The sequence below is a fragment of the Pholcus phalangioides genome, unplaced genomic scaffold (genome assembly GCF_987345545.1).
Source record: "Pholcus phalangioides strain wild (caught in Gottingen) unplaced genomic scaffold, Ppha-v1.0 ptg000015l_1, whole genome shotgun sequence".
In the NCBI taxonomy this organism is placed as follows: Eukaryota; Metazoa; Arthropoda; class Arachnida; order Araneae; family Pholcidae; genus Pholcus; species Pholcus phalangioides.
The window spans coordinates 66,526,647-66,540,817 of record NW_028301608.1 but is presented as its reverse complement, the minus strand read 5'-3'; the positions used below and the strand labels follow the sequence as shown (position 1 = coordinate 66,540,817).

The window sequence follows — 14,171 nt, the reverse complement described above, 5'->3', positions numbered from 1 at the left end:
CGGGGAATCTCGACTCCACGTCCTTTCACTTTCCGGGTGAACGCGCTAGACTACAAAGGCAACGAATCTCAATCTTCCCTCGGAGCTCGTAAAAGGGACCGTACGTGGACGGCGGAATGCCTGACTGAGGCCAAGCTCAAAAGAGTTACTGTATAATGTTTCAGTGGGAAAAAAGAAAATAATCCCGGAAACCGCCCCCCCCCCTTCCTGAAAAAGGACGAATCTTCCGAAATGTAGGATGACGTCTGATAATCCAAAGGTTGAGCTGAAACCACTGTGAAGTATTTCTATGTTCATTAAATTTACAAATACAACGCCACAACAGGCAAATTGCCCAACGAGGTGGCTGACTTAAGAACATCATGGACCCCCGAGCCCTTTTTTACCCTACCTACGAGCCCTACCTACTACTGCTACACCACACATGCACCCCGCCCACAACCCCCCGTGGAACCCCCCAACGAATCGGTACATGCGGGAATGTGTGTGTACGTGTAGTGAAACCTGACGTGAAGTTTGTTCCTGTGTAAGAATATATAACCGTACTCCCTGGAATTTCATTGTGCGACTTTTGCTGTCACCTACTGGCGAAAAGGGAGAGCTCCGAAATTGCCATGAATCATTTAGGTTGTGCTGCCATCTAGCGAAGAGACCTGTTTATGTTCCACTTGAACAGGTTAATCTGCCATCGGTTCTCAACCTTTTTTTCACTCGCGGAGCCCTTTTCAGTACATAATTCCTATGGCCGAGCCCTGTTTGACTCGAGATTTTGTACGCAATTTTTATGGCAGGGACCTCTTTTTTTTATTTATCTATCAAAGTTACTGATCTATTGTAAAGTATTTTCCTTGAGTCGCCGCGGAGCCTCTGGGAAGTGCACACGGAGCACTAGTTGAGAATCGCTGATCTAATTTGACCATATTCACTCGAGAAGAATACATGAAATTGAGCTTCGAAATACAGGAAATTGCCAATTATCGCCAAAAATGATGCTAAAAGTAGGCAAAATTGCAAACTCGTGCTGAAATCAAGGAAAAGTTGCCAATCGAGGGAAATGAAGCACCACTACAAATTGCAGTGAATTAAAAGAAAGTATGAAAAATATGTGAAATAAATATTTTTATTTGTATTCGTAACTATATCCTAAATGTAATTTCTGAGTTAAGATCATTTTAATCGTTGATTCCATTGAATATAAAAGTCGAGTTGACTTCGTTGAAAATACGTGAAAAACCGGGCCGTTCTTGCGAAAAAGTCGGGACAGCCAGGAAAAACCGGGACTGTCCAACACCACACTAAATATACTAGAAATATACTATTTCTAGTGTGGTGTTGCACCAATGCATCTTCGTCTGAGCCATTTCGTGCTGACGTCACATTCCAGTTCCGAGGCATTATTTCTAGTATGATGTTGGACTGTCCCGACAAATACGAACGTATGATTCCCCTAGGTCACTGAGCTATAACTAAACCTGCTTTACTTATAGCTCAGTGCAGTGCCCCAGGTTAATCCGTTTTTAGCATAGGCTAGATGAAAAAAAAACATCCCCCCTCCCCGAGATCTATATAGTTAAGGTGACCATACGTCCCAAAATTTCCAGGACAGTCCCGACTTTTCTGCAAAAATGTCCCGGTTTTTCACGTATTTTCAACGAAACCAACTTGGCTTTTATTCTTCAAATCAACGATTCAAATTCTCTTCCCAACTCAGAAATTGCATTACGATAATTTTGCTGCTACACCAAAAAAAAAACAACAAACATTTATTTCACATATTTGTCATGGTTTTTGTAATTCGCAATTTGAAGTGGCGCTTCATTTTCCTCTATTAGCGACTTTGCTTACTTTCGGCAACATTTTTGACGATTATTGGCAATGTCCCGTATTTCGAAGCCCAGCTTTACGTATTTTTTTCGGGCAAATACGGTCAGGCTATATATGGATAAAGTTGATTTTCTGTCTGTGTATCCTCTATACAAATCTAGAATTTTAGATCGTCGCTAAATTTTGTGTATGTACACCAAACGGGGCCGGATTGAACCATAGGCTACTTGTTGTCCGAGCTGGGCGAATGTCCGAAATGGGAAAAAACTACCGGGCAACAATGGTTCCCCTGGGCCTCAACAATCACTTTCGGAACGTTCACTTTGGTTACGTTGGTTCCCTAGCAATGCGTTTCAGACACGTATACGCCTTTACAATGGTTTGTCATTTCTCTAAGGCTGTGGGTTTATAATGGTTTGTCACTTTTTCAATCCCCCCAGTAATTGAAGAAAACCCCTGCAGCGCCAGGTATTATAGCTGGTAAAGACAAAAAGAAAAGTGCATGAAAACAATGACCATTAGGAGGGCCACATCTCCTCGAGAAAATACGGTATATTCTGATTTCAAATACGGCACAATACATTCCCGGGCACGGCCAGGGGGCCTCAAGAGAAGAAGGGCCTCACAAAAATGAGATCTGGAAATTTTATAGAATTTACCAGGCAGGGCCTCAGAAAAACCATTTGGCCCGGGGGCCCCATGATGCTCTTAAGACGGCCCTGTTTACCGTACACGCCCACCCTTTCGTATCTCCACCCATACTCCCAAAATATTCAAATGTAAGGCTACAACAGGCAAAATGCCCAATGGGGCGGCTGAGAAAAAGATGCCCATAACAAATATGGATGTCATATATTTCTAAGTACAGCAATCCAATTAATAAAAAGTGCAATTATATAAACTAAAAATTATATATACATGATATTATATCATGTATATATAATTTTTAGACACTGTCCACATAAATGACTTATTATTTTGTCAAGCACTGATATGAGCAGAGGCGGATTCATAATTTTGCTGCCCTTCTCCTCTCTCTATTCTAATTTTATTCACCATCCCTCAGATTTACTGCTCTAGGCTATAACATGCTCAGCCCTCCCCCAAACCCCTATAAACATGCCACTGTCTCTAAGAGTGTCTTTATTCACAGACATAGTTTAAACTATAGTCACAAATTTTGGATAGAAGATCGGCACAGATTGGTCAAAAACTCGAATTTAACCAATCTCCTACCCAAAAATTTTAACTACAGTTTAAACCATAGTTTCCCAAACTTTTTGTTCCATCGCCCCCCCCCCCTCTTCAGATAAATTTTTCCCTCATCGCCCCCCAACTCACTCCATAGGAACCTATGTTATACCCGTGGCTTTTATCGCCCCCTTGGCCCTTTCCATCGCCCACTTTGGGAAACACTGGTTTAAACCATTTTTGAATACCACTCTAAGTCACTCTCTCCATCACTCACATGCACATTTTCTTGATCATTCTTTTGAGCATTCACTGACCTGTCCCCTTGCTTACTAGGTCTCCTATGGCCACACACACTCTTTTGGTTATTCACTGACTTAGGTCACTTAATGACCTGTAGGTGCATACTCTCTAGGTCACTCTTTTGGTTGATCACATGCTTGCACACTATTTTGGTCATAAACTCCCTTTTGAATGCTCACCGACATGGTCTCTAGGCCACTCTTTTGGCGGCTCACTGACCTGGCCCCTTGCTCTCTGGGTCACTTTCATGTTTGCAATTCTTCATGCAATTCATTTGGTCATTCACTGACCCTCGCTCTCTAGCAGAGGCAGATTTATAGTTTTACCACTCGCGAGCAAAGATAATTCTGCTGCTTTTCTTCCATTCTACAACTTTTCTTGTCTACTCATTATTCAAAATTTTTTCTCTCCAAACTTGCCGCCCTGTCAGGTTAGGCCCACTAAGCTTCCCTTATAAATATGCCGCTGGATATGAGTAGAATGATTGATGCTTGTGATCAACAAACCTTACCATTCTTGAAAATTCCATCAGCAGTTATTCAGGTTACCAGTCTGGTTATGCAGTTACCAGACATTTTGAAGTGCCGATTATACGCAGGAAATTAAGGTACTTTAAATGCTAAAAAAGTGTTACATTAAAAAAAAATTTGTTTTTAATTTTCCAAAAATTGAAGAGCTTCTGAGTATAGTGCCTGAATTATGTAGTAAATTGCATGTCTCGCTACAATCTTCCAACACACAGAAAAGAAATAAATCAGTTCAAATACAAAAAAAAGGAGTGTGTTTTTAATATTTTTTCTTTAGTTTCGGTGCCTTGAGCAAAATCCTCTGCTTCCATTTCTGTTTGCTCTGCTGGAAAAGTTTCCTGTGTTCGTCCACTTCCTCCCAGATCTCTTTCTGGTCCTCCTCTGGGATGCTCCTTCGATACTGCTTCATCAAGTCGTACTTCTCCCATGGTTTCTGGAACCTCTCCGCTTTCTCCACCTCTTTCTTGTCGAGATGCTCGTCGAACGGTTCCACTCCTTTCAAATTGTGCAACTGCCATTTCGAGTGCCATGGTTTTGGCTTCAATTTCACCTGCGAAAAATACACAGAGTGAATCAATCAAATAGTGAACTGAATAAATCAAATAGTGAACTTTGACTGAAGATCACTGGAGGAAAATTTTTAATCCCTTGACAGTGCCATATTATTTCAGAAAAATGCATTAAAAATGGGAATTTTTTCTCAGCTTAATTTTGTTTTTTGTATGAATATAAAGGTTAGAAAATGGTTATTTTGTAAAAAAAATAGTCATTTTTTAATTCGCATTTACCAAAGTTTTAAATGCAATAACTACTTTATTTACTATTTCAGCATGCAAGTAAAAAAATTAATTGATTACAGTCATATTTTATTCAATCACAGCAAAACAAACCAAATTTTGAAGCCAAATATAATGTAAACTAATGTTAAATTAAATATAACATGATTTTAAAAAATGGAAGCATAGATAAACTTTGCCTAATAATACTACTAAACCAGACATGCACCTCGTCTATATTCTTCAGCGCAACTTCTAACAAATTGGTATGTGTTGGAATATGTGTGTACGTATAGTGAACTTTCCGCGAAGTTTGTTTCTGTGTAATGTTTGTTATGTGTAGTGTTGCCATCTACTATCAATTTTTTCAACCATGAATGAAATGCAATGATCAAATAATATACTGTTGTAGGCCTGCTCTATGCTGTGAGACTTAATTGACAGAGAGATTGGCTTGCATTCGCTCCTTTAAATTTGAGAATCACAGATAACAAACTTCAGCCGACCGCCCCCTGTGGTGATGGTGGGGTTTGAACCTGGATCCTTGCGATACCCTTGCGAGTCCATCACTATAACTACTTGACCACCACAGTGGCACCTAATAATACCACTAAACTACACATGCATCTTGTCCACATTCCTCTGCAGAACTTTTAACGAATTGATACATGTTGGAATGCGTGCATATGTATGGCGGCAGCTAGATACTTTGTCACCAGGGGCAAACTAGCATTTCGGTGCCCCTAGCCATGTAGAAGCAGTTGCACAGTGAATTCAGCGATCCTTCTGGTACAGCGCCCGGGGCACTAGACCTGTCTGCTCTCCCCCCCACCCCTCCCAGTTGCAGCCCTGCACGTGTGCATAGTGAAGTGGACGTGGTTTGTTTCTGTGTAATGCTTGTTATGTGTAGTGCAGCTATGAGTCATGATTCCTGAGATTTAGCTCCAATGACACACTAAAGAGCCAGATAAATGTAAATATTTTTCATGATTTGTCCAACCAGTCAAATTGGTTGTTTGAACAAACAAAGGAACCAAAACAAAAAGTTAACTCTCTGAATAGCCTCTTGAGAGAAAAGAGAGAGAGCTCACTCGTTCTTGGAACAGTTTGACAAGGGTGTAGTTCAAAGTACTAGGCATTTTGGGATTTGTTTGTGACAGTGTCTTTAATTTTCGAAGCACTAAATTTTTTAAAATGAGGGGCCTTGAAAACTTCGGTGTTGCATCACAAAACACTCTCAGGATCATAGGCGGAGATAGACTTGGAAGTCATTTCGTTATTGCTGGGGGGGGGGGGGCACAATGATGATGATGTCAATTCATATATACATATATGCATTAGATCAGTCGACTCCACCTTTGACAGTGGGGGGGGGGAAGCGATGCTTTCCCCCCCCCATATCTCTGCATCTCTGCCCATGCCAATTTTTTTTTATCGTTATCAATTTTTTGAAAGGGATGAGTGCCATACAATGCTGACTTAATATTACTTGTTTAATTAATTAGACACTTCTGATAATAGACAATTATTTCTTAACAAACATAATTACCCATCTATATTTACATTTTAAGTAATAAATAATTAATGAGGCACAATATAGATTATTTTATTGAGCAATATTTTCTTTTAATATTTAATATGTTGGTGAGACCACAGCCTTGTGACAAGGGGCCTGTGAAAAATTCTATGTTGGAAGCCCAATGAAGACACCAGTCTAGAATTCAGAAATTATGAAAAGAAGGGGGTTTTGGTATAAAAAGGGTGTTTGTGATGGTATGGGTGGAGGTAGAAAGTGAGCATTTATAGAAGTCTGCCCTATCCGGCTTTTATGTTATCCAACCCGTCCTTCCGCCACATTAGGCAAGACAGTCCAGAGTCTACTGTATCTAGTTGCACCATACCAACAGTGTCATCAATATGTGAAATTTTGAATTATTATTTTTGAAATTTTTTTTACAACATGATGAGCATTTTAATACGAGTTGTTCCTCTTCCCAACTGGTTGATTTCATATTTTGCAATTTTCAGTTCATTCTAAAAATAAAATTTTAGATACCTTCAGTGGGTTAACACGAACAGGTTCCCCCTCAGCAATGAATTCAGGTTCCATGTCAAATGGAAATGTACTGTATTCAGGTGGTGCATCCCTTAAGTAGTAGAGCTCATCATCTAGTCTTTTTTCCAACTTCAGTACCTGTATCTGCTGGATCGTCGGGTTGTACATATCATACATTATTTCGATGCCTGAAATTGAAAAATAATATTCACACACATATAAATTGTTTGATTGTCATCATTATATGTGTACCACGTTATTAGTTTCTTGATTTGGCATTTAATAACTTGGTTATTAAACACATTTATTTACCTTGCCTATCAACAATATTTCTCAAAGTGAATGTTGCTTTGAGACCGAAGTAAGTCCTTGCGATGCATATTCCTACGAATCTGCTTTCTTTTCCAGGAGCGAAAGAATCAGATGTTCTGACAGCGAGCACAGAGCCTAAAATTAGGAGAAGAAAAAATTGAGTGGGATTAGACAGCAAATGAACATTTCTATTAGGTAATCAGCAGACACAGTTCTACACCAACTGATATCTGTGCTTCTCAGTGGTCCACGTACAAAAAAATTCTTAAAATGAATCTATGGACAATAAAATGGTGACCATTAGAGTATCCAGTTTCTTAATGACTCTGATGTGCTTTGAACTGTTATGATTGTACAAGCTATAATATCCGGTGTTGCTCAGGTTTTCTTCAATCACTGGGAGGATTGAAAAGTGACAAACCATTAAAAAGGAATTCTCAAACTTTCAACCTGTGGCATCCACTTTTCCTAATCAACGCTTATCTACGGCTCCCTAGAGCAGTTTAACAAATAATCTTTTCGAAAACCTTTGTCATGACAAAGGTTGGAGGAGGCAAAAAGTGTGAAAACCCCTGGAATAAACTATTATACATCCTACCGACAGCATTAAAAAAGTGACAAACCATTGTAAAGGCATATACATGTCAGAAACGAATTGTTTGGGAACCACTGTAACCAAAGTAAACATTAACAAAATTTTGAGGGTCAAGGAACTGTTGTTGCTCAACAGTTTCTCGCCCATTTCAGGCATTTTCTCAGCTCTGTGGAATTTTTAAAGTAGCTTATTATTTAAGTCGGGTCCCGATTGGTATATATATGCAAAATTTGGCAACAAATTATCTAAAATTGTAGATTTGTATAGAGAGCACATACACAGACAGAAAACCAATTTTATATTTACAGATTAGTCAGGGTCACAGAACCTTTTCAATTTTTGAACCAGATATACAATATGGCTAACCCCTCACAGGTATATCATGTACTTATCATATTGTGTGCAATGATATCTTTTCTTCAGGCGGCCACAAACATAACTGCAAGCTTGACAATAATTTTTTAGTACAAGGCTTTAATTTTTTTAGTACAAGAACACACAATTTTCCAATTTTCCTTTTACCATATAGCACGGTACAAGTATGCTTGCATAAGAACCAGTTTGTACTTGGGATATGTACAACTTGGACAATGATGTGCTCACTTTGGCTGCCTTTGCACTTAAGAATGAAAGACTTAAGAAGACGAAAATATTCATTTCATTCAACGACAAACGTTGAATGAAAAACTGTACAGGCTTTATATTCCATTAATGTTTAGTTGGTGAGCAAGAATTCAAGCTCCTTTAAAAGATGCATTAATTTACAAAAGATAATGAAGAAAGAGTTTTCACATGAAACTTGAACTGGCATGAGTTACGAAGATTCAGAACTTTGAAATATTGTTACGTACCAACATAAAATTCAGGAATATCAATGACGCTTCTTCTCTTCAGCATATCTTGCCTCTCTAGTTTTTCTTTGATCTTGTGCCTTTCATTAAACTGCGGCTCAGGTAGAAATTCAGGGTAGATGAAACTTTAAAGATTAAAAAATAAATAAAAAATATATGTCAACTCGAATCATTATATTCCAAGTTTATAGAGATTCAAAAGCATTTTTTTAAAATTAAAACTGAAAAATTAACAATTTACAGGTTGCACTGTAATAACTAAATTACACAGATGAATCAATTTGCAATACCATTCATTCAATGCTCAGTTGCTTATTAATGTGTGTGTGTGTGTGTGTGTGTGTGGGGGGGGGGGGGCTAAACAGGCTAATAGCCTAGAGTGGCAAGTTCGGAGAGGCGGAAAATTTGAGGAATAAGTGTCCAAAAACATTATAATAGGACAAAAGGCAACAAAATTTATGCAGCCCACCATAAATCCACCTCTGCCCACAGAATGAGGTTCTAGGTCAATGAGTGATCTACAGAGTTTGTAAGCGCCTGACAGAACAAAAAAATATACAAGCATGCAATTGACAAAAAGAGTGACCTAGAGCGTGTGCAAGCATTTGAATAACCAAAATAGTAATCAAGAGGCCAGGTCAGTGAGTGATCAAAAAAGTGATCTAGAGCGTGTACAAGCATGAGAACGACCAAAAAAGTATGCAAAAGTATGTGAGTGACCAAAAGAGACACAAGCATATTTACAGGAGTGGGGCTAAGCGGGCAATAGCCTAGGGTGGCAAATTCAAAGAATGTGTGGCCATGAAAATCAGACTAGAATGGGAGAAGGGTGGCAGAATTTGTGTAGCTCACAGGCAGCAAAACCGTAAATCTACTTCTGTCAATGTCCATGAAATGATGGTCAGATCTGCAGACTCAAGCTTTTTGATTTGTAGCCAATTTTGACAGAGCCTTAAACTTAAATCCTTAGGAGGAATGTTAATGTAATTGCAATGGAGGTGTTGATCAGGGCTTGACAAATAAAAAAAAGTTAGGCGCCAGCCAAATTTTTTAGGAGCAAAGGATATTTTTTTTAGGCTTTTCGGACCTCTGTGATCTTTTCCTATGTTTGTGGAACCAAATAAATTCCAAAAATTTTGCATTGCCCTCCCCAGATTCCAATTTAGTCATCATATGTACAGAAAATTTCAGGCACCAACGCCACTTTTTTCAGTTGCTATGGTGATCTGGTGCTGAGGATTTGCCAAGCTCTGGTGCTGATCAATACTTTCTGAGTAATTAAATCAGACTTTCACTTTTGGGTGGTCATAAAGTCTAAGACAGTTGATGATCAAGAACAGGGGTGCATAATGTTTTGAATTGGTGGGTCAGATAGGCAAGATGGCTATGTACCGCACATAAACTGGTGTAACTATCCTTGGATTGATCTTTTGAAACCTATTTCATGCTAAGGCGGATTTATGGTTTTGCGAAGCTTGTGGGTTATTTAAATTCTGCTGTCCTATGTTTCAACATGTACCGATTTGTTAGAAATTCTGCACAGAAATATGGACAAGGTACATGTGTGGTTTAGTAACCTGCTTAGCCCCCGGTAAATATGCCACTGCTTTTGTGGCTGGATGGAACTCCTTTGCAGGCCACATTTAGCAAACAGGTTGTGCACCCCCTGATCTCAGGGCTGCAACTACATACTTTATCAGCTAGGGCAAGTACACATTTTGACACCTCTGTGTAATGTAGGAGCAGTTGAAGGGTGAATTCAATGGCCCCCCTCCAGCCCAGCATCCGGGGCACCAGACCTGCCAGCTCCCTCCCGGATTGCAGTCCTGCCTGATCTAGAGGATGGGCAAACTTGCTATTTAAGGGACACCTTTAATGTGGCCTGCTTCACCAAATTTTTAGTATGAATATCACAAAGGCCTGTTCAGCAGAAATTTGGGTCCATTTTTCGGATCCTTCATAAAGTTCTGGGTCTGAAAAATGGACCCTTCACAAAACACAAATTTACAAAACTGTAAATTTGACATGCTGACTTTTATGAAATATCAGATTGTTTAGCTTCCCTAAATTTCCTTTTTGCAAAATTCTTGATCATTTTCACAAAAACAGGACCCTACATGAAAAGCCTGGACAGACTCCTGAATATTGATAACTTGATAAAAATATGTTTGTGAGGAATTGTTCGAACCAAGTCACTTTTTATTTACAAACAGTCAAGGACAGGGCATGACAAATCCCAGGCGCAAGGTCACAACAGCAACCACAGAATCATCATTAGTGACAAAATGTTTCTATATGTGATTTTTAAATTGGAGTCTACGTGAATGACACAAAATTTTCTGATTTCATGACAGTGTGTCTTTTAACATAGGAAGGTGATACAAAGTCCCAGAAAAGTGAGAAAAAACATTATTTAGGAACGTTTTTCATGGGAAAAAAAATCATGCTTGGCTCCTAAGAAATTCAGCTGGTGCATCTTCACTCTTGATGGTTATATCCAAAGAGAAACGTAACTCTCTCTGAACATAGCTACCACATATTGGATAGATAGTTTGGGACAGTGCCGTCTATCTTAAGGGCATCATGGGTCCCAGGCCAAGCAATTTTTCTGAAGCCCTCTACCAGGCAAAGTCATATGCTACTCTAGAAAATTTGAACCAGATTTCATTTTTGAGCGGGGACTTCCTTTTCTCTTCTATTAAATGCCTATATAACAATACTCAAGAGACCAGAGAAATTTATCGTTATAAAGGAGTTATTGTTATAGATGGAATGTATTGACACTATTAAAGTGCACCTGAGGACCAGAGTAATATCATCGAGCTGAGTCTGCACAAAACTGGTTTGGAGGGGTGGTTATGCAAAATTGTCTATTGAAATAGCCCAACAACGCTATGCCAGCCATAGCTCAAACATGGTTTTTCTGCAGTTGAAGCTGCGTAGCACTGTGGGGTGTACATCCGATCTTGTATAGATTATTATCGCTATAGAGAATATTGTTATACAGGATTTTCACTGGATATTGGTGTGTATGAAGTAGGTAAACTGCGCATGAGAAAATATATAATAAAAAATGGTGCAAATAGATAAGGGTTGAATACAGATTATGTAAGAAGTGCGACCTATGTACAAACCGATAATCTGCAAGGGTCTGGAAGCTTTGAGGCGAGTCTTCTTTAGCAACATTTTCTGTAGGTTCATCTGTACTCTCTGTATTTGTTGCCGCTGCTTGTGAGGAAGATCTTAAAAAGTGCCTTGCGATGCCAAAACCTGTAAATAATTTAAAAACAACCAATTATGGGTGAATATTTGGCTTAAACACACAGAAATGTATTTGTAAACGACCATACAGAATAGAAACATCACAATCATGCAATAATTTGTTTTTAAATTATATTTGATTTTTCTTAGTTTTTGCCTCGATTTATGAAAAGTTCTGTCAATAAAATATCAACTCGCTAGAGAAATTTGATAGGTTTCATAGCAAGGGTGCTCAACCTATATATGAATGTGGGCTACTTAATTGGTTTGAAAACGTGTCGCAGTCCACTTAAGTGAGCCAAAACAGCACTGCAGGTAACTTCCATGATATATAAATGTGCTGTGGATCACTTCCCCCGTCGCTGCAGTGGTGGTCAGCTGGAGTTGGTTTTCCGCGGTTCCCAACTTCGAGGCACGAATGCGAGCCTATCTCTCCGTTAAAAAGCCTCGCCACAGAAAACAACAGGCCTACAACATTACAATTATTCATTCATTACACTTCACTCACTATGAGTTGAGAAAAAACTCAGTTTTAAAAATTGATTGTAGATGGCAGCACTACACATAACAAGCATTACACAGAAACAAACTTCATGGAAGGTTCACTATAAATACACACACATTCCAACATGTACCAATTCGTTAGAAGTTCCGCAAAGAAATATGGATAAGGTGCGTGTCTGGTTTAGAAGTAGTAGTAGTGGATCACGTAAATGATCTGGAAATGTGCCACAGGTAGCCAAAGTGATCTGGAACTGTGCTGCGGGTAACATAAGCAATGCGGAACTGCACTGAGGCACGGCTGACTCAATTCAACAAACGAAGGTGTGACTTTACCCGTCAGAACCCCAGGCATAGCCAGGTCAATGTGTTTGGTTGCGTGCCACATTTCGACTGATGCGCTGGGGGAATGAACGTAAGGAATACAGTCAAATACAGTTATAACAAACTCGGAACAGGTGCTGTATAATCCAGACCGCCAAATCCAATATAATCCAGATCGCCAAGGGTGCTATAAGTCGCCAACGCCGGCGCTCTCAGTTCTGAAAATTGGGGCTCTCACTTGTTTTGCCGGGTTGTCACTGTTCTAGATTGTTCTTCGGTAGCTTCCATTACCCATCCATTATAGATGGCGCTTACAGTGTGGGCAATTCAAACGGATAACAGCGTTTTTTCCCTTTGTGCAGTAGCGTCGTTGTCTTGGATTATTCCCAATGCAATTACCTTTTGTTAGTAATTTTTAGCGTGTCTTTTCCAATGTTTGAATAGTCATTTATTTTTATTTGTTCTGAGCGTTAGGATTACATTTTCGTCGACCAGTAAGGTTCTATCCCTTTTATTTATTTTTCTTATTAATATTCGTTATTTTATTTAAAAGAATCTGGATACCCGGAAATAGTCCGGGTTTTAATTTTTTTTATACGTAGAATATGCTTATTTATACAACATGCATGACCGTTGTTTATTTAATTATACTATTATATTTCATTTATGTTTCCTGATATTTTTCATACTTGAATGGGTTTTTATTATGGCTGGCGATTTTTTTTTTTCGGCGTCCGCAGTGTCTAACGGCCTTGGCGACTTTTGGTCGGGTCGTCGAACATGTTTGGCGCCGAAAAAAAAGTCGCCAGAAATCGCCAATCTCTGGATTATACAGCACCTGTTCCCAGCTTAAATGCTCTTAAACTGGGCTGCAATTGACTTCAGCGATAGGTAAATGTGTCGCCAGCTCATATAGTTCATTTTTACAAAACTAGGTTTGAGATTGCGGGCCACATCAGATCAATTCACGAGCCGTGGGTTGAGCATGTATGTTTTACAGTTCAATAGGTTCAAACTAGTGTGCGAAAAACAAAGTGGATGGCAATATTTAGAAAAAAATTTGCGGTTTTTTTTTTGTCTTGAGATAATTTTTTCCCTCAGTAATAATTATCAATTATCAATTATAGATAATTAATTATTAAACTTTTTCAAATCAAGGAGAAAGAAAATTGTTTTTCTTACTCGAACGGCGGAAGCTGAAACATGAAATGCTATTGAAAATGCAATGCGATACTAACGACGCCGCCATTGTTGTTTACATGTTGTGGGGGGGGGGGGGTTATGATAAACAGTTTTTTTGCCTTTACAATGTCTTAGTTCAAGCCGGGTTTTCGTGAAAGCAAGTTTTCCGCGCCACTCGCAACGTGATTCACGCAACATGACATGCCGTCCACTCACCAATAGGAGAAGCAGTACGACTACTTTCCCACAGAGCGCAGCACAACTCATGCCAGCTCTTTACGTCTGGCGCGATTGGCTTCTGGAGTCAAATGCGTCTTCATTTCTGTTGCGTTCACATCGAAAATCAAACGCTTGGATATGCAGACGACAGAACAGTTGATGCACCACGCTAGGAAGACACAAATGCGTAGCGTGATATAACTACACGTTTCTGCAGGGTCATCTCATATTCAGATCTAGAAGGGGGGG

The 14,171-nt window shown here is 39.2% G+C and overlaps 1 protein-coding gene across 1 annotated transcript; it reads right to left on the bottom strand.

Annotated features, from left to right (window-relative positions):
- Nucleotides 1-4,082: 4,082 nt before the first annotated feature.
- On the bottom strand, nucleotides 4,083-13,942 carry mRpL19 (mitochondrial ribosomal protein L19). The gene is made up of 6 exons (XM_089244132.1): nucleotides 13,704-13,942; nucleotides 11,570-11,705; nucleotides 8,436-8,560; nucleotides 6,990-7,124; nucleotides 6,678-6,865; nucleotides 4,083-4,395 (listed from the first exon to the last, which is right to left on the bottom strand). The coding sequence occupies exons 1-6, from the start codon at nucleotides 13,768-13,770 to the stop codon at nucleotides 4,105-4,107; spliced, it is 942 nt and encodes a 313-aa protein (XP_089100258.1). The 5' UTR covers nucleotides 13,771-13,942; the 3' UTR covers nucleotides 4,083-4,104.
- Between the last annotated feature and the right edge of the window lie 229 nt (nucleotides 13,943-14,171).